At 42.0% G+C, this 20,635-nt stretch overlaps 1 protein-coding gene across 2 annotated transcripts in view; it reads left to right on the top strand.

Annotated features, from left to right (window-relative positions):
- The window catches only part of PLXNC1 (plexin C1), a 145,634-nt gene that overhangs the window by 44,197 nt on the left and 80,802 nt on the right, over window positions 1-20,635 (top strand). For both annotated transcript variants that reach the window (XM_082350412.1, XM_082350413.1), the window contains exons 5-6: window positions 11,295-11,409; window positions 19,006-19,153. In XM_082350412.1, the coding sequence (XP_082206538.1) occupies window positions 11,295-11,409; window positions 19,006-19,153 (263 nt within the window). The remainder of the gene's footprint in view (window positions 1-11,294; window positions 11,410-19,005; window positions 19,154-20,635) is intronic.

Consider the following 20,635-nt stretch of genomic DNA (forward strand, 5'->3'; position numbering starts at 1 on the left):
TGGAACTCCGGGCCAACCTGAGTTATAGAAACCCTTCCCCCTTGAAAGTTAAAGCATCCATGCATTCACTTAACAGATCTTTATTGAGCACCTAGTGTGTGTCAGACACTGTTCTAAGCACCAGGATTCTCTAGAAGTGAACAGCTCAGTCCCAAATCTTTGCCCTCATGGAGGTCCTTCTAGTGAGCTGTGTTAGTTTCCTAGAGCTGCCGTAGCAAGTGGTCACCAACTCAGTGGTTTCCAACAATGCAGATTTATTCTCTCACAGTTCTGGAGGCTGGAAATCCAAAATCAAGTTGTTAGCAGGGCCACATTCCCTCTGAAGGCTGGAGGGGTGAAACCTTCCTCTCCTCTTCCAGCTTCTGGTGGCTCCTGGTGTTTCTTGGCTCTGGCAGCATATCTCCAACCTCTGCCTCCATCTTTATGTGGCCTTAAATGTCCTTCTCCTCTCTCTTGGCAAAACACTAGTCATTGAACACCTTAAATCCGGGACAATTTCATCTTGAGATCCTTAACTAATTACATCTGCAAAGGCCCTATTTCCAAATAAGGTCACATTCTGAGATTCCGGGTGGATGTGAATTGTGGGAACCACATTATTCGACCCACTACATGAGGGAAGATGGACAGTGTGAAAATAAAGAAGGAAATAGCATGTCAGATGCAATCACTATTAGGAAGAAAAATAAAGCCAGGAGGGGGTAGGGCATGCTGACTGGAGGCAGGGGAGGTTAGTTTCAACCAGAGGATCCTGGAAAGCCTCACGGAGAAGGGGACAGCTGAGCCAAGACCCAAAGGAGCACCCTGCACTTTGGGGGTGTCCCCCTTCGTAGGCTGTGGCCTCATCTAGCCGAGTGGCCGGGAAGACCGTTTGAGGTGAAAGGTGGTTCTCATTCTGCATCTGTCCCTCCTTTCCTTCCAATCCGGGATGTGTCCTCGTGCCTGAAGTCTGTGCAGTGACACTCCTTTATGGTCCAGTGCAGCTCTAATGGCAGCGATCATCATAATAATGGGGTTTGGGGGTGGCCCCTCCTCCTTGTGTGAGGACCCCATTGTGCCAACTAATTGTGTAGAAGCAAGTAGGACAGCTGTCTGTGGGGTGGAAGCAGTGCGGAGCAGAGAGGATATGTTATCCGGGTCTGGGGGCATCACTGAATTACCCTGGCAGAGGCCAAACCCGTGCATCTGGGTTACCGAAGTTGCTGAAAGGGATTTGGGGGCCTTCTCAGGCTGGGAGGGGCGGGTCTTGGGTGGACATGAATCCCCTGGGTTCTTCATCATCACTGTCAGCTGTTAGAAGAGCTGGGAATGTTTCAAAGCAGAAGGTGAAGAGGGGTTGAAACTATGAAGGCGCCCAGCTCTTTGCGCCTGGACGGCTGACAGTGGCTGGCACAGGGAGAATGCTTGCCGTACTCAGAAGCCAGTTTTGTTTGGTCCAGCCTCAGCCTCCAGACTACTTATCCTCGCATCTCTTTCATTGATGTAGCCTGACTCAAGCAGGTACCATTAGGAACACCCCTTTTAGTAAATATATGTTTTAATGGAATAGGTTTGTTTTTTTGAAATGACCTTATCTCAGGCAGCAAGCACTTTTGTAAGTATGTATCGATTGGCTCTTAAAAATTCCTCAAATGTTTTCACTTGTCTTGGTGACCTAGTACTTGTCCTGTTCCCAGCAACTCCTCCACATTCAAACAGATGTTCCTATCTTCATTGGAAGCCTTCCTGCCAGTCTTTTGTGTTTTTGCTCTTGTGATGTTTTGTAACATTTGGGCACTTGTATCCTGCTCTGTGGAGAGTGGACCATTTCTGAAATGCCCCATGTGGGATTCAATATTGCTCTCCGGAAGATGGGGTTGTTACCACTGCCAGCTGTTTACTGGTGGGGAAACTGAGGTCCTAAGAGGCTAAGGAATGTGCTCCCCGTTACAGAACAAATGTGTGGGAGAGCAGTTTGGAACCCAGATCTTCCTGACTCAAGAGGCATCATTTTCCCATCTTTATTTCCTTGCTACCTATTTTTTGCGAATGCCTCCCTTAAATTCTTCAGTTCAGGGTTTGCATTTGGAAATTAAATCACCAACTTTTGGTGCACTCATCACCCACCAGAGAACCACATGGGGTGAAGGCCACAAATCTCTTTTGTGTGAGTGTTTCAGTCTGCAGATGTGTTTTACGTGTGCTAAATAGCTCCAAGTTTCAAGACAAAGGTTGCTTTTCCACCACACCAGTTAACTGGCCAGCCCAGTGAACAAAAATCAATGAAACAACTTATGCTGGTATCATGGAGACATAGACAAGAATTTAGTCACTTGAAAATTTAATTCTTAATCCAATTTAGCTAATGCTTGTTGAATACCAGGCCAGATACTAGGCCCTGGGGAAACAAAAATGACTGAGGATGTGCCTTGGAGAAGCTCACAGGTTAGTGTGGGAAGCAGGCACTGACCAAATAATTTCAGTACGCTGTGGAAAGTGCTCTCATAGCTGGTGCTCAAGGCATAGGGAGACTCCAAGAACCCATGGGAGGAGGAGGGTTGTGATTAAGGAACTTCCAAGGGGCTTCCCTGGTGGCGCAGTGGTTAAGAATCTGCCTGCCAATGCAGAGTACGTGGGTTTGAGCCCTGGTCCGGGAAGATCCCACATGCCACAGAGCAACTAAGCCCGTGCGCCACAGCTACTGAGCCTGCGCTCTAGAGCCCGCGAGCCACAACTACTGAGCCTGCGCTCTAGAGCCCGCGAGCCACAACTGCTGAGCCCGCGAGCCACAACTGCTGAAGCCTGCATACGTAGAGCCCACGCTCTGCGACCAGAGAAGCCACCGCAATGAGACGCCCGCGCACTGCAACGAAGAGTAGCCCCCACTCGCCGCAACTAGAGAAAGCCCGTGTGCAGCAACAAAGACCCAATGCAGCCAAAAATAAATAAAAATAAATAAATAAATTTATAAAAAAAAAGAAAAGAAACTTCCAAGAAGCCGTAAGCTGTGTCTGCCTCCTTACCTGGAAAAGGCAGGCTGATTGTTGACCTCGTGTGTGTAAGCAATGCAAAAGGCAGTCTGGTTACCCCTATTGCCCAGATCCCTTCTGCATCTCTATGATTTTGTGTGTGTGTTTGGCTTATGTTACCTAAATTCTGTTTCACTTGCCTGTGTAATAAATATAATAACAACTATTATACTAATATTTACTGAGGCACTATTGGAAGCCTCAGTTAAATAGATGTACGTTTTTGAAACAACTCCATGAGATAGAAACCATTATTATCTGCGTTTCTGCAGTTGGAAAGCTGGAGACACAAGTGTGAGGGCATGTGATTTGCCCAAGGTCACCGACTTGTAACTGGCAGACCCACTCTACTCTCCCCTTCCTTCACTGAAGTCTAGCCAGTCTGGTCTTTAATCAGTTCCTTGCAGAGACCAAGCTTTCAGTGAACTCACGGTCTTGGCACATGCTGTTCCTTCTGCCTGGAATGCTGTTCCCACTACTCTTGATGTGGCTAGATTGTTTTCATCCTTGAAATCTGAGCTGAAACGCCATCTTTCTTGACCAGCCTATCTAAAGTAGTTCCTTCCTGCTATATTTTTGATTTCTGCAGAAGACTTACCTCAGTTTGAAACTATTTAAATTATTGTCTGCTTATTTGGTTTTGGTCCGTGTGCCTCACCAGAATATAAGGTCATTAAGAGGGGAGCTTTAACTGGCTTAGGCATTCATGTGTCCCCAGTGCCCAGTGTTTGATGTCTGGTGGGCACTCAGACAATATTTGTAGAAGGAATACTATATATGGCACTAGGCCCTGGGGGTGCCAAGGTGAATAAGGTTGGCCTTTTTCTTGGGGATCTTATAGTCTGGTCAGAGAGACAGGCAATCAGCAACCAGTGCATTGTGCTGTATATACCAGGAACATTTGTAAGGTGCCCATGGGGACACAGAGGAGGGCACGACTGCTTTGCCTGGAGGCTGGGCAGACATGGAAGAGGTGACATTGAACTAGGAACACCATTTCACCAGTATTTCAGGCCCTGGGGCATTCTGCACATGCCAGGAAGAGCTGGGCAGGTTTCACTGCATGTGTTTATTAAGTAACTGCTCCCTGTGAGGCACCACGTACTAGATATTAGCGACCGATGTTTTTAGGAGCTTGTAGGCTAAATAGAGAGACAGACTTATCAACCCATGATTGCCTGGGGATGAGTTTGGAGAGGAAAGCAGGAGCTCGATCATGGTATTGGGTACTGAGGTGAGTGTGGAAATGTGTGTTCTAGGCCCCCGGTCATGAAAGTGAGATAGGTAGAGGCGTTTGGTGTAAGTGAAAGGGTGCCACTGAGGGTTCCTAAGTAGGAGGTGATATGATCACTTCTGTCCTTGAGAATACCTAGATGTTGCTGTGGAGGCTGACTGAAGGCAGGGAGGAGGGAGGCCCATCAGTTACTTAATAAACACATGCAGTGAAACCTGCTGCAGGAGCCTAGGTGAGAAGTGATGGGTGAGGGCGGACTGCAGGAGATAGTATAGAGAAATGCTCGGAACTAATAGGTCACAATCAACTAGTATGAGAGATGAGAAAAAAAGAGACAAAAAAGGCCCAAAGTTTTCTAATTTGATCTTTCGTTTGGATTATTACTCATTAACTGAGATCAGGCAGTGTTTCCCAATGTGCATGGCTAGAACTTCTAATCCCTCAACACAAAAGTTGGAAGATGGTGCATCATCCGTTTCTGTCTTGGAAAGTTACAAAGCACACAGGCATATTCAAGGCTCTGAGAAGTCCTGCAATAGAGAAGACCATTAATTTTATTTAACTAGTGTTTCCCAAATTTCTTGACCCTCCTTTAACACTAACACCTAAAACAACCCGAAGAACACACTTTGAGAAATGCTGAGAAGTGGAATAAAACCTATATTTTCCCATAGGGCCCAAGCTCTGGGAGGACATATTTACTTTTATCTTGGCATTTATGACATTGCCATCCCGGAAACCTTTGAAAATTTTGAGTCATTGGCACAGTAATAAGAGTATGGATACCAGTGCCAGACTGCTGAGATTCATAGCATGCTAACCTCTCTGTGCCTCAGTTTCCTCATCTTTGAAATGGAGCCGATAACAATAATACCTACTTCCTGAGGTGGTTGTAGGATCAACGAGTTAAGTCCCGGAAAGTCTAGAAACAGTGCCTGGCCCCTGGGGAGGGCTCAGTGAGTGAGAGCCCTTATGAGGGGCATTACAGGGTAGGAGATGAGACCACAGACTCTGAGGCTGCACTGCCTAGTTTGGTATCCCAGCCGCTCTGCTTCCGAACTCTGTGACCTTGGGAAAACAATATGGACCCTTCCGTGCCTCAGTTTTCCCCAGCTGTAAAGCAGGGAAATTTGTTGTACCTACTTCATAGCTTTGTGAAGAATAAGTGAATCAAATCATGTGAAAGAACGTCTCCTGGCAGGTGAGGTGTTTTCACTTAAAAAAAAAAAAAAAAAGTCTTCTAAATTGTCTCTGTTATTAGCATCATTTTCTTATGTAGATTGGCTCTTCATCACTGGAGCTGAAATTCAATTTTTCAGCTTTCCCGGCAAGTTATTTTGGTCTCGTATTTTGGCATCCCCCTTGGCTGACTCTGGAGGCCTGCAATTCAGAGTGTAGTTTTTCACAGTGACTTCCAGTTCTTTTCAGTTGAGATTGGTTTCTCCGTCTTGTGGACTGACAGTGTTAATGAAAGCCCCCTGATTCTGGGGACCACCTGGCCCTTCCTCTGCACTCCGTGCCTGTCCGAAAAATGCAGACAGCACTTTCAAATCACTTAGCAGAAGACCTTTGCTCTTGCGGCAAAAATCTACCCACAGGATGGACACAGTCTCCTGTTTCCTGAGAGAGAGGCTGGATTGTTTCCTTGTTAAAAGTTTTCTGATACTATATCAGTAGAGAGTCTTTGGAACCGGTCACACCACCCCTCCCATTCAAGCCAATTACCTGATATTTACTTATCAGTTTACTTCAGGGACTGACTGCTCTTGGTGAACAATTAGATTAGAAGATGCTGATGAATATTCGAGTGGCAGGAAGTAGAAGTTACATTTCTGAGTTCAGAGTTTCTATTTCAAGGTTGAGTAAGTGCTAAATTCTTACAGAGAGATTCTAGCCTAATAGAGTCAGATTCTCAAGGTCCCCCAGCCCATCCCATGGGCATTTCACCTGCCTGGAAACTTCAGCTCATTTCCAGAGGTGGGTCTCCCTGTTCTTTATGTTGGCATGAAAACAATAATTTAAGCCATCCCCATTAAAAAAAAAAGAAATACTGTATAAATACAATACTGTAATAATAAATTTAAAAGTCGATCCAGCTGGGCACTGTTCCCAGACTACCAGCTGAGCAGAAACACAAATAAGTAAAGAAGAAAAACTGCTATTTGATGCAAATGGCTTCAATCTCATTGTTTTCTGCTACTCTTATATTGCAAATAGATAGAACTGAAGTTACATTACAGATAAACAGGTTTTGTGGGTTAACCTGGAGACCTAATCACTGTTTATAACATTATTTCTGTGGGGAGAAAAAGTGTATTCCATATTACAAGCAGATGGTTTGCAAGCAAATTTTTGGAACACAGTACATTTGTGAGTTGGGGGCCTCCTGGAATTGTAACCTCTAGTTGGATGTTTTGTATTCAGGGCTAGTGATGTGTGAAAATTCGAGGCCTCTCAGATTCCACCCCCCCACCCCTGTTTTCCTCCCAAATCCTTGCTCCCCTCTTCATCCTGGATGCTCTGTCTTACCTTCTCTATTCATCTGTTCCTGGGGTCCTCGTCTCTGTCGCCTCATCCTGGCACAGCCCCACTCTCCAACCACTGTTGGGGCCCCAGGAAGCCAGGAGGAACTCTAAATGTCATTGTGTTTGTGCACCTTATTAAATGGCAGTTAGGGCTCACAGGAGGCCCTGCAGCCAAGGGGCCAAGCATGTGGCTCTGAAACCAGACTTCAGCCACTTGGAGCTGTGCAGCCTTGGCACGTTATTGCACCTCTCTGAGCCTCTGTTTCACCCCTGTAGAACGAGGTGGTTGTGAGGACTAATAGGGGAAGACTAACTGTAAATAGAACAGTGCCAGGCACGGGGCAGTGTTCCTTCCAGGCAGGTACATGACGGGGTAGTTACTCAGGGACATCAGGGTTTAGACAGATTTCCACAGACTCAGGAAGCAAACCCACTGTATGCAAATACTTTCTGAATTCCAAACAGCAAACTTAGAAACAAGTGTCTGGAATCTCCCTGTTCATGAGTCGGGACCGGGGTAGGTTTTGAATGAACGTTATGAGTTAGGGGTCTGGGAGGGTTGGTCCACATACTTGAATAGTTTGAGTGACAATCTCAAACTCTTATTATTATTATTATTATTATTACTTTTAATTTATTTATTTTTATTTTTGGCTGCGTTGGGTCTTTGTTGCGATGCGCGGGCTTCTCATTGCGGTGGCTTCTCTTGTTAGGAAGCACAGGCTCTAGGCACGTGGGCTCAGTAGCTGTGGCTCGTGGGCTCTAGAGCGCAGGCTCAGTAGCTGTGACACACGGGCTTAGTTGCTCCGCAGCATGTGGGGTCTTCCCGGACCAGGGCTCGAACCCGTGTCCCCTGCATTGGCAGGCGGATTCTTAAACCACTGAGCCAACAAGTAAGTCCCCATCAAACTCTTATTATTTTGACTAGATTAAGCTCTACAGCAGATTTTATGAACAAGCCTGTTAAGTAGTTTCATTCACTAAATTGCATCCACGGTTCTTTCACCTAGCAAAGGTTTTTTTAAATTAACTTTTGGGCTTTGGGTTTTTTTTTTCCTCAGGCAGTTTTTTTCTTTGCATTTGAGCTGGCTCTGTTTCCTAATTTGCAAGTAGGCTAGTGTCTGCACATTGGCCTTATTTTGTAGGCAAGAGAGCTAGCTGGAAATAAGGACTAGAAAAATAAAATACTGGTTGGGAGGCTTAGGACTTTTAGAGAGATCCTCCGTAGAGAGTGGGGCAATAGCATAAGATAAGAAAAGCAAACATATCTCTGCCATTTTTTTCCAGAATGTGCTCATTCTAATTTGAATCCCATTTTCCTCCTATCTGTGGCCTGAAGAAATTGTAATGAAGCCAGTTAAGAAATCAGCGTATTTGAGAGTGCTTCATTGAGGAGCAGCCTCACCGAGAGTCAGTCGAGTCTGACAATGAGATTTTAATTTTATTTGGGCAAAGGCTTAACTGTCTATGCACTTGACCGTTGCTTTCGTGGATGTATAGGAATGAGAGTGATGGCTTTCAAAAGGGACCATTTCAAAGTAACTGGTTTTGTTTACTAAAACGTGGGAGCTGTAAGATCTGTTCCCCCTCCTGAAGAAATTTGTGTGGGTAACGTGCTGTCGTGAAGATTTTATAATCTGCAGTACTGGAGAAGTAATAAGATATTGTTGTTGGTTGACCATCTGGTTATACATTCTTGGTGTCATGGTTTGCTTTTTTATTTTTTTATTTTTATTTTTCAGCTGGTGAGAAGCAAGGAATGAGAGTTTAGAAATCTCAGAGCTGTTTTATAAACCAGGAATTTATGTTTAGTTGCTTAACATGGTTAAATTTTGTTTTCACCTTATACAAAATAGGAATTGAAAGGTCCATTTTATATATATATATATATATATTTTTTTTTTTTTTCCCGCCCCAAAAGACAAAATGAAAACCTCAACTTCTAATTTGTTGCCTCTCTGGCCCAAGATTCAAACTTTTCGCTTACATTAAAGATAGTCTCTTGACTGCAAGTACAAGTCAGACATAAATCATAAGGAAACTCTAGAAAGAAAAATCACCTACAGAAAGGACCTATAGAGATTTCATGTTTCATCCATTCATTCAAAAATATTTATTGAAACCCTAGTATTTGCATACCATGCTGCCAGACACTGAAGGATTTATGGAAGAAATATTAAAGACATTCTCCCTTCCTCTGAGGATCTTACAGCTTACTTGGGGGGAAATGACATAGACATATGAAACAGTTAAGTTGTAATTCAAGGCAGCATATGATTAAATACCCAAATGTGTGGTGCTGACAAGAGATGCCATAGGAGTTCAGAAAAGGGAGTGATAATTCAGTGGCACTACCGTTTTCTGCCTACAAATTGGCAAATTGTAGCACTATTTGTATGAAATATTTTACACTTGTTTTTTTGGCAGCCTTAGGCCTTGACTCCCAGGCAGTATTAAGAGCCTACAAAAATATTTGTACTCCAGTCTCTCTAGAACTGACTTTTTTCTTTTTTTTTTGCCTTTGTTTTTTGCCTTTTTTTAGGCAGAGGAAGTGCCTTATACAAACCAGAATGCCTCTGAGAGGCAGGTAGTTTTTGACAGTCATCATCACTTTCAAATACAAAATAGGAAACCAACCTCATCATTCCCTGTGTTTCAATCCAGCGGTACCTGTGCCTCCATCACAAACTCTCCCTGATGTTCAAAGGAGGTTTAATTTGAACTTAATGTCCGTGATGGACGAGCTAGCCATCAAGGGTCAGGTAAATTTATGGCTTTGGAGAATTGCTGATGAAAATCCCCACGGTCATGAGAAGGAGAAGGAGCTGACACAGGTGGAGGAGAGTTTGGACGCAGATGTGCTCCCTGTAAGCAGGGTTCCCCAAGATGTTAGAATATGATGACACGCTGAAAGTATTGCACTTGGGGGTGGTGGTTAATGAAACTCGCTGGCTTCCTGTTCTATTTTTGTCATATTCAAATTAGCTCAGCGCTCAAAGATGAAGCCATGGGGCCTAAATTCTTAAGAATTAAAAAAAGAGAGAGAAGAGGAAGAAGAAGAAATAAAATGCTTGTGAAGTCAAGTACACTGTTTGGGACCACACCTCACTCCACTTACATCCTTTCAGGGACTCCCCAGAGCTGAATGTGGTTATTATTTAGTTGCTTTTCAATCTCACATGATTCATGAATTTTCAGTTTTTTTTAAAAACTTACTGTCACTAGTTCTCCTCCACCCCTTCGTTTTTTTTTTTTTTGTTTTGTTTTGTTTTTTAATGAAAGGTTTCTCTTTTAAATTTATTTATTTATTTATTTATTTTTGGCTGTGTTGGGTCTTCGCCTCTGTGCGAGGGCTTTCTCCAGTTGCGGCAAGCGGGGGCCACTCTTCATCGCGGTGCGCGGGCCTCTCACTATCACGGCCTCTCTCGTTGCGGAGCACAGGCTCCAGACGCACAGGCTCAGTAATTGTGGCTCACGGGCCCAGTTTGCTCTGCGGCATGTGGGATCTTCCCAGACCAGGGCTCGAACCCGTGTCCCCTGCATTGGCAGGCAGACTCTCAACCGCTGCGCCACCAGGGAAGCCCCACCCCTTCGTTTTAACCTTGGGCCTTGAGGAGGCAGAGGTAACAGATGTTTTGTTCTTTCCTTGATACCATTCAGGAGATGTCTGTGGGGCCCAACACCATTCGGAAATCACACAGCCCTTGGTGTTCGTTCTTCTTATTAAGTTGGCGGCCCTACTGGTGAGGCAAGAGTCCCCAAGTTCGCATGACCTAGAGTGACCGAGAAAGGCATCAAGCAAAGCAGTGATCCCACCTTTCAACTTATGATGGTGTTTATCAAAGTAGTTGGCCCTGACCACAGCTTAAGATTTATTTGGGGGCATCCTCCGAGCTGGCCGACTTGGCAAAGTGGCCCTGGCAAATGTTTTACCCAGTATCTTTTGATATAATTTGGTATCTGTCGAAATAAATGTTATGTAGCAGATGGTTCTGGAATGTCTTATCAAATTCTTGGGAAGACTCTGCCCTTGCAATATGTTTATTTGATTATCATACTGCAAAGCACAAAATGGTCGCTTTAATTTTTTTTTTTTTTTAACAACAACAAAAGTTACACAATGGGTTGATATTCTAGAAATGAATCGCAAATCTAAAATGTATACAATGTGTAAACCCTTTCTTGAGCTGTTCTGTACTAGGTTTTTCTAGAAGGGGGCTCTTTAGTTGTAGAATGCAGGAGAAGCTGTGTTTTGGATGTATTTGGCAATGTTATCTTGAGAGATGGCTCAGGAGTCTAAGTTCAACATGTCCACATTTGTTCTCTGCTCTGAGACATGATGGAAAAAATGCTCTGCTGGTTTCCTGTTGCTTTTCATGGTTTTAGCATCATGTTCTTATTCTTTCTTGAAATCAGTAATCCACTATACAAAGCCTGGCATTTTGAACCAAAGCCAAGTATGAGAAAGTTTTAACTGAGGCATGTGTGCTGCTTTGCCGCTACCCCCCTTTTTTTCTTTTTTGATAGGTGTACTTTTAAAGAAGATTGTGTGCATTTAAAGAACTCAGAAAACTGGCTGGATATTTCATCTGGAGCTAAAAATTGCCCTCAAATTTACCTATTTCGAAGCAGTAAAGATAAGGTAAGAAGAAAGATTTTTTTTTTAATTTATTTATTTATTTATGGCTGTGTTGGGTCTTCGTTTCCGTGCGAGGGCTTTCTCTAGTTGTGGCAAGCGGGGGCCACTCTTCATCGCGGTGCGCGGGCCTCTCACTATCGCGGCCTCTCTTGTTGCGGAGCACAGGCTCCAGACGCGCAGGCTCAGTAGTTGTGGCTCACGGGCCCAGTTGCTCCGCGGTATGTGGGATCTTCCCAGACCAGGGCTTGAACCTGTGTCCCCTGCACTGGCAGGCAGATTCTCAACCACTGCGCCACCAGGAAAGCCCCGAGGAAAGATTTTTAATTGGTCTCTGCTGTCTCATTTTACACAACTGACGCCAGCTTCCTTCTGTGTGTAAAATATCCATTAATGATCAAATAAGCTTAGTTATGAGAGTCCACTCATTTAGTTAACTGATACTTAGTGCCCACCAGCTGCCATACACTCTGCAAGGTGATGGGGAGGTAGCAGAGAATAAGACACATCATGGGTCTGCCCTCATGGAGTTTGTCATCTTATGCAGCTAAAGATGACCTTTATTTGTTGAAATTAAGGAAAAGATGGACTACTAATGTCGCAGAAAAACACATTGATAGGCACTTCCCTGGCGGTCCAGTGGTTAAGACTTTGCCTTCCAATGCAGGAGGTGCGGGTTCAATCCCTGGTCGGGGAGCTGAGATCCCACATGCCTCGTGGCCAAAAAACCAAAACGTAAAACAGAAGCAGTATTGTAACAAATTCAATAAAGACTTTAAAAATGGTCCACATCAAAAAAAAAAATCTTAAAAAAAAAAACCACATTGATTTAAAAAAAAAGAGAAAAAAATAAGTTCAGAGTCACGGTCAAGATTCCTTAAATGTGTCTTAAGTGTCGAATTTTGTTGTTTTATGGTTTCTTTTCCTGATGTGTTCAGACTTCTCTTGACAACTGTCATATGTGCATGGCTTCAGGCGATGTTGATAGAGAGGGAGAGAAAGCAATGTGGGCAGTGACTATCGCAAGGGGGATGTTCCTTGGAAAGTCCGTGGGCTCTTGCTATGGCAGTACCGCCATGGGCAGCACATCAGCCCTGTCAGTGGATGAGAGAAAGGTAGCAACATGAGCATATTCAGGCATTTTCTGATTCACATACCAACTGTGCCCCATGGGAGAATGGAATTCCTGCCTTGCAATCTCAGTGACTGGAAGGAGACATTTTCTCCCTAATTACAGCTCTTGTATTATGGATAACTGTACAGAATCACCATCAGCAGCCTGACCTGTCTGTTGAGCTCACTCTGTTTTATTTGAATGCCACATTAACAAGGAGATGGGTCACTTTCTCTTTCCCCTTACACTTTGCCATTTCAAATAGCAAGAACCCTACCACTTAAGATGATTTAACATTTAATAAAGGAGAGCCAGAGCATTTAATGAGGGATAAATAATAAAAAGAATCAGGCTTTCAAGTCATAACTGATCAGAACTCATGGATTTCAAGTTATCTGGCTGTTGTCACTTTCTGTTGTCCTCGTGTGGGTGGCAGTGTGGAGGATGGGTAGGAGGGGCCAAAAAAAACCTTTCGAAGCCTTCATCCAAGCCTCCATCAGCCCTGCACCAGAATGAATAGATTCTGTGAAAACGATGCTTAGGCATCTAAGTATAGGTATGGTCAAATTTTTATTTCTCTTATCAGTCTGCAAAATAGCCGACTTTAGTGCTGATAGAGACTGGTAGAAAATACCGTGATCGTTGAATACACCCAGGACTCAGATAAGTTAAGATTACACAAAGCTTTTTTTTCTTTTATCATTTTGAAAATGTTAAGGGTAGTACTTCAGCTAAGTGCGGTGAGGGAAAGTCACTTGTTCATTGACTGAGAAGTGCTGCTTACACAATTTGCTGACCTATCTTTGGGTTCACTAGTATAAGTTAATCACCATTCACATCTAGTCTGGAACATTACAAAAAATGTTTACCACTTAGAGAACTATGGGTGCTTTCTTCCCCACCCTGAGTCCCACTGTGGTTTACCCTAATCCCTCTAGAGTCTTCCCACAAAACCATTATGTCACTCTCTCCAGCTAACCACCACTCTCAAGGTAAAGGAGATACGAGTTTAGTAATTTGAGTAAAGCTATTCTTTGAACCCACCTTTGGGCTGATTATTTTAGTAATTTCGATAAGATGTCAGTCTCCATCTCTTGGTCATATTATTTCAAAATATTTCCTACCTTGGTTGTTAGCAGTGACTTGCCTGAAAGTCTTAGATCTTTGGTTATTTAAATAATTCCTTATCCCAGACCCATAGAGATGGAAGTCTATGGTTTTCTCTGATTCTATCTATTAGCTTGGTTCAAAGAGTGTTTGCTCACTGCCCATCATATACCTAATAACATTCTAGTAACTTTCTTGGTATGGGGAAAAAAACCCCATATAATACAGAGACTCTGTTTCCAAGAATCTTTGTCTCTTTACACAAGACAATTAGAAGATAATGTATCCTCATCCTCGTTATGAAATTGGCATTAAAAAGAAAGAATTAGAGCAATTCCAATTGTCTTGGAGGGATTTCATGAGATTTTGTTGAGTAAAAACATCAAGATGCAGAAAAGTATGTATAGCATGATCTTGTATTGATCCAAAAAATGTCCCTGTATATGTTTATATATGTATGTCTCTATATGGTTATTTGAGCATGGAGAAAAACATGGAAGAATTCATGCTAGGTTGTAAACATAGGCTCCCCTGATGGAATGACTCATGTGGTGGAGGGAAGGTCAGAGACAAGTAAAAACAAACAAACAAACAAAAACACAAACAACTGAAATCCTCATATACACAGACAAACACAAAAAGGGATGCGTGACATCTCATTTTTGCATTATGTAAAATTATATGTTTGTATACCTATAAAAGAGATTTTTAACAGTCAGTAAAAATGGCTTATACTGATAAAAACAGAAAAAATGTAGGAATAAAAGTATTTCCCACAAACAGCATGGTTCCTAAAGGAGAGACTAGAAGTGTTCTTTTACAAATCAGAACAGAAACATCAGTTCCATCACTGATACAATCAACATTGTTTTTAAAGTGTGTCCCATGTAGTAATACAAGAAACAAGTAATAGAAATAATTATTAGAATGGAATAGACAAAAATATCATTATTTGCTAATCTTAAGTGGTTGTATATCTGTAAAATCTAAATATATTAGCTTTTAAAACTTTAATTGTTCAGTAAACATTCAAGTATCAATAACCTTAGTACATGTAAGACAAACTGTTAACATCCATTAATAAACGATCCCATTCATTAAAAACAACAGAAGTACTCAGGCACAAACTTGAAGAGTGAGGTGTATACCCTATATTTTAAAATCATTTTTACTAGGAGATACATGTTGAAGCCAGCTACCAAAATAGTGATTTTGGCTATGCAACAACTTGTCTTAAGCAATAGTAATAGTAATTAGATAGTGAGGCAGTGGTCTATTGATGCTATTTATAATTCATAATAGGAAAACCTTATCAATTAAAAGCATAAGCAAATATAAAAATAAAAACAAAGACACATAAGGTATTTTCTTGGAAGATATGAAAAACATCTTAAATATATCCAGACATATACTATGTTTCTTGGCGGGAAGAGATCATAAAAATGTCACTACTTCCTCAATCTATTTTCTAGATTTCATGCCATCCCAGTGAAAATTTGAATAGACTTTGTCTTAAAATTAATATAAAATTCATCTGGAATAATAATATGAACTGGTCAAGAATATCTAAGATATATATTGAAAAAAGAAAATTATTTAAGCAAGACCATTTCCATATGATTGTAAACACATATATAGTGGCAATAATTTGGCCCATGACTCTGGTTTAAAAATAGGAATATAGATCCATGGAATAGAGTAGAAAGCTCAGAAATAGATGTAAAAATTTTAAAGAGCATTATCATAAGAGGAAACAAAAGAACTATTTCATAAAAGTTGCTGAAATAACTGGCTTACAACGTGGAAACATAGTTTAATTCACCTTTTTTTACATTAAATATAAAATAAATTTTAGGCTAATTAAGAAATTCATCTAAAAACCTAACAGAAAGTAACTGAGCATCAGATAATTTGGAAGTATAATTTTCTGGCTCTGAAGGAATATATTCTGTAATAGCAAGAGAAAAATATTCATACACTTGACTTTTTAAAAAAATCTATACAAGGAAAAATAAGAGATGACTAAAGCACATGCTTCAGGAAGAACATTTATGACAGGCAAAATATTAATTGCAAGATATGAAAGCTAGGAGAAAGTAAAAAGAAAAATCTAGAGACACCAAAAAGTAAGTGGGCAGAAGTGTATATTCTCACAAGAGGAGGTTGAGAGAGTTAGATATAGATATAGAAGTATGTTCAGCTTCACTGGTTATCAAATAAGTACAAATTAAAGTGAAAATAAGGTTTGCTGACACCTAGTGATGGCGAAGCCAATTAACACAACCTTTTTGGAAAGAGCAATTTGGCGATATGTTTCAGAAGTCATAAATACATTCATTCTGTTTGAAGCACTAATTCCAGGCTTAGGCTCCTGAAGAAGTAATTTGAAAGAAAACCCATAAGCTTACAGATGTTACTGCAGCGGCATTTATAGACTTAGAAACTTGGAAATAACCAAACTGGCAATAAGAGGAAAGGTTAAGTAAAGTAAGGTCTGTTGATAGAATGATAGAATGTTATGCGGCAAGAAGTTCTTTGGCCCCATGGATATTACTAGCTAATTGACTCTCAAACTTCATATCTCATCTGATTCTTTGGGTCTTCATTCCCTCTTTATCCAGCTTAACTCAAGAAAGAGTTATTAACTTGGCAAGGATTCCCACGTTGGGTTCATTAAGCCAAGGTATCAGCTTTTTAACCCTTCTTGCCTGGAACCCAAAGTCACACAAAAATACCTTCAACTCCCTGGCTCTCCTCTTCTTCCACAGCTTGAAAAAACTTACTGTCTCCTATTTTCAGATCAACTCCAACTTCTTCTGCCCCATTGTTCCCCTGAAACTGAACTCCATGGAGCTGTTCCAACAGACACTATAAGTCCTCACCTTACTTGGCCTCTTGGCTGCATTCTTGAAACTCTGTCTTCCATCACCTTCATGGCGCACCTTCTCCATGCTCTCTTCCTTCCTTCTTGACTGTGCCTCGACCTCCTTTGCTGGCTTCTTCTCTCCCTGACTCTAAATGTTGGAGTTATTACAGCCCCAGTTTTGGCTCTTCCTCTCTTCTGACTCTGTACTTTGTCCACAGACAATCTTATCCACTCCCATGGCTTGATATACCATCTATATGTCGATGTCTCCTTTATCTCCCACCCAGATTGCTTCTGGGCTCCAGGCTTATTAAATCTTCTTAATTATCACGCAAGCATCTTGAACTACACACATCCAAAAATTGAAGTCTTGATTTTTCCACCCAAGGTCTGCCTCCTGCTCAGTGTGTCCCATTGCGATATGCAGCACCTCTGCGTCCACCCATTTGCTCACCACAACCACATGCCCCACTTCCAGTCCTGCCCCGTGCTACCTCTAATGGGTATATTGAAGCTGTCAATTCTTTCCATTTCTACTGTACCATCCTAGCCCAGGCTTCTGTCATCTCTTAATGATCTCAATCCTGTGTGGCCCTCCAGTTTTCATCTAGCAGACTTTTCCACACTTCTGCTAGACTATAAGCTCTTTGAGGGCAAAGACGGTAGCTGCTTGCTTCACTGAAGTAATGAATGCCTTGTGTAGCCCATGGCACCTCCTAAAAGCTTGATAAATGTTTATGGAATAAATTAATGCAATGATTACAGTTATGTAAATGCTATGTATATGAGAACTGGAAGGCAGTGTGGAAAATGTAAAACAGCTAGTGAAAACAGGACTTTAACAAGCTGTCTGGTGCTTTTGTTATGATGTTTGAGCAATGAATTCAATTTAAGACATACATGTGTACAGGATAACAGGTGATAACGGTCACGCGCTGAGATGTGCGGTACAGGGAGAAATGCAGGGGTGAAGCATGCATGAGAGTTCAGCCAGGTGTTGAAGATGAGCTGCTGGGATGGTCTGGGGTTCAGTACTATGTTCAGGTCCCCTGGAGAGGGTTGGACTTCAGTCCAGTGGAAGTTGGACTATAAGAACTTGCGTTCCAGCGTGATCCTATGGCTCAGAAACAGGATTTTTTGAAAATGGAAAGATGGGGGTGAGATCCCAGAGCTAGAATAGATTTAGCAAGCTTATCAGAAGATGAGAGATAGTGGTCTTAGCTGGCTGTGCAGAGTCTGGGCAGAGGTCTGAAGTATAACAGAAGATGGACGCCTCCCCGGTTGTGTGCGACTATCTCTCTTCATTGTGGGTGATAAGGTTACCACTTCCTAAGCTCCCAGCTTCCTAAAACTTAGCCCACCTCCTCACCAGGTCCCCTGCGTGCACATGATGCAAAAGCGGTCTCCCCCTGGCATATTATTTTAACTTTCCTCTTTTTTTCCTTTTCCTTTTTCTTTTTTCTTCCTTCCTTCCTTCCTTTCTTCCTTCCTCCCTCCTTCCTTCCTTCCTCTCTCTTTCTTTCTTTCTTCTCCTCCTCCTCCGTCCTCCTCCCTCCTAAACATAAACAAATGAAAAAAATTATGTATTTAGATGAGAATACTTAATATCATAAAGATATAAAATCTCCTAAAATTAATGCATATATTAGTACAATTCCAGTTAAACTCATAGTTCCCACACCCCATTTGGGTAAAATGATCTTAAAGTTCATATGGAAGAATAATGTCTAGGAAGTGCTAAGAAAATTATGAAAATAAAAATAGAGAGATTTGCCATAAATATATTTAAATCCACAGTAATAAAAATTTGATGACATTGGAATAGAATTAGATCAATAGATAATTGGAACAGTGCAAAGTTCAGAAATAGCTTGCAGGTATATGGTGATTTAATATATGACAAAAGTGGTATTTCAGTTCAGTGGGAAAAGGAATTTTTTTTTTAGTAAATGGTTGTGACATAGCTGATTAACCATCTGGATAAAAATAAAGTTCGGCCCTTATCTTACACTATACATAAAAATAAATTCCAGATGGATTAAAGACATAGTTTAAAAAACAAAGCAACAAAGATGGTGGAACAATATTATATTTGTCCACAAGCAAGACTTTGGGAAGAACTTTATAACCAAGACAAGAAACCCTGCATCTGATTACATAAAAACACATTGTGTAGGGTAAAAGATACCACACATACAAATTGCAAGACAAACAGATCAGGAGAAAATATGTCAGAAATATGACAGATAAGGATGAATATCTATACTATACAGAGAGCTCTTAAAATTGATAAGAAAAATACACACAAAGCAGAAAAAATGGTCCAAGGATATGAATATGTGATTCACAAAAGAGCAAATTAAATAGCCAATAAAACATCTCTTTCTTTACATTGGCAATCTAAGAAATTCTCCTTCTATGGCAAGTCAGAGGTGAGTTCATTTAAGGCTCTAGGATGGATGGAAATGATGGAAATAAACAATAATTTGGTTCCTGAATTTTCTTCCCCACACAGACGACAGTGACTGTGGTGGGAAGCTTCTCTCCAAGACACTCGGAGTGCATGGTGAGGAACGTGGACACCGGCAGGATGCTCTGCAAGGATAAAAGTGTATCCAATGAGACCTGCACCTGCAGCATCCCGACCAGAGCAACCTACAAAGGCAAGTGGACTCTGCTATTTTTGTTGTTGTTGTTGTTAGAAAATGAAGCAGGCAAGAGAAACTTCTGAGTCCAGATTGCCCAGGAAACAAGTTCAATGACAGAATCTCCCCCTACCCCTTGCTTCCCACTTTTCCCCTCAGTCCCACTCACCTCTGCTCCACTCATCATGTGAGTGCAGGACCCCACAGTCACATGTGGCTGGAGAATGACAGAGGATGGTAAGTTGGTTAGGTGAGTGGAGTCAAGCCAGAGACCTTTGGGCTGACCTTACGTGGATGGGTCAGATAATTCAGAGATCTGAAAAGCTGGGAATGCCCTTGATGAGATGAGAAAACAGAACGGCCAATATTTTATCATCTTAAGTTCATTGCATTCGTTCATTCATACAGGAAGTATTTATTGAGCATCTACGTGCCAGACACTGTGCTAAATGGTAGGGAGTCAGTGACCGAAAACACTCACCTGGTCCTTGTTCACAGTATTTAGAGCCTCTTGGGGTAGAGATGAGTAAACAGCACCTTACAGTTCAGTGAGTAGCATGCAGGGAACATAGCACACCACGGGAAGCACATGAAAAGGGCACCTAACTGGACTTGGGGGGGCAGGTGAGGGAGCAAGGAAAGCTTCCTGGAGGATGAATAGGGTTGAGCTGGACAAAGCTGGGAAGAGTAATGCAGTCAGAGACCAACTAGTGTGATGGCCAAAAGGAGAGAAAAAGCTTTGTCTGAGGAGCCAGAAGAGGTTCTATATGGCCAAGGCAAATAAGGTAGAAGCGGAATGATAGAAAATGGATACCAAAGAAGGTGCAAAGTGTCTGGCACAAAGTAACCATTGACGATCAATAAATTTCTGTTGAATGAATGGCCGCAGGCGGAGAATGGGGCAGGAGGAGGGAAGGGCTGAGTTCTGAAACGTCAGAGAGAAGGGAAGCTGTGGCAGTGACCGGGTGAGGGGACTGAGAGCTGAAACTGTTGAAGACAGGTAAGGGCGGAGCGAAGTGGGTGGATTCAAAGGATGGTTAGGAGTTAATACAATGGACAGACTGAGGATTCATGAGTCCCTCTGGGTCAGGAGGAAGTAGAGTCAAGTTCGTGGGTTATTAAAATGCAGATCTTGCTCATCTGTAACATAAGCTTCAGAAGTATTTGAGATAACCTTGGAAAGCTAGTTGATGGCTTTTAAAAAATTTTTTTAATCTTTTTTTAAAAATTGAAATATAGTTGATTTACAGTGTGTAGTTGATTGTTTTTAAAGCCTCCGTCAACTGAACCCAACTCTTTGTCTGCCCTTTTCTCTGGATGCCTTCCATATTCTGAGCAGGCAAACAAACCCACTTCCCGCCTCTTGCATTCAGCCAGCCAGTGGCCATTGCCAAACCTTTGTCTGTGGCCTGTAGTGGCTTTGCCTCTTTCACCAAATCCTGTCTCCCTTCTGCTTTGAAAAGTCACCTCTTCCGTATAGCCTTGACAGATTCTGCTCTA

The sequence above is a fragment of the Balaenoptera borealis genome (assembly GCF_965194805.1).
Source record: "Balaenoptera borealis genome assembly, chromosome: 13".
Taxonomy (NCBI): Eukaryota; Metazoa; Chordata; class Mammalia; order Artiodactyla; family Balaenopteridae; genus Balaenoptera; species Balaenoptera borealis.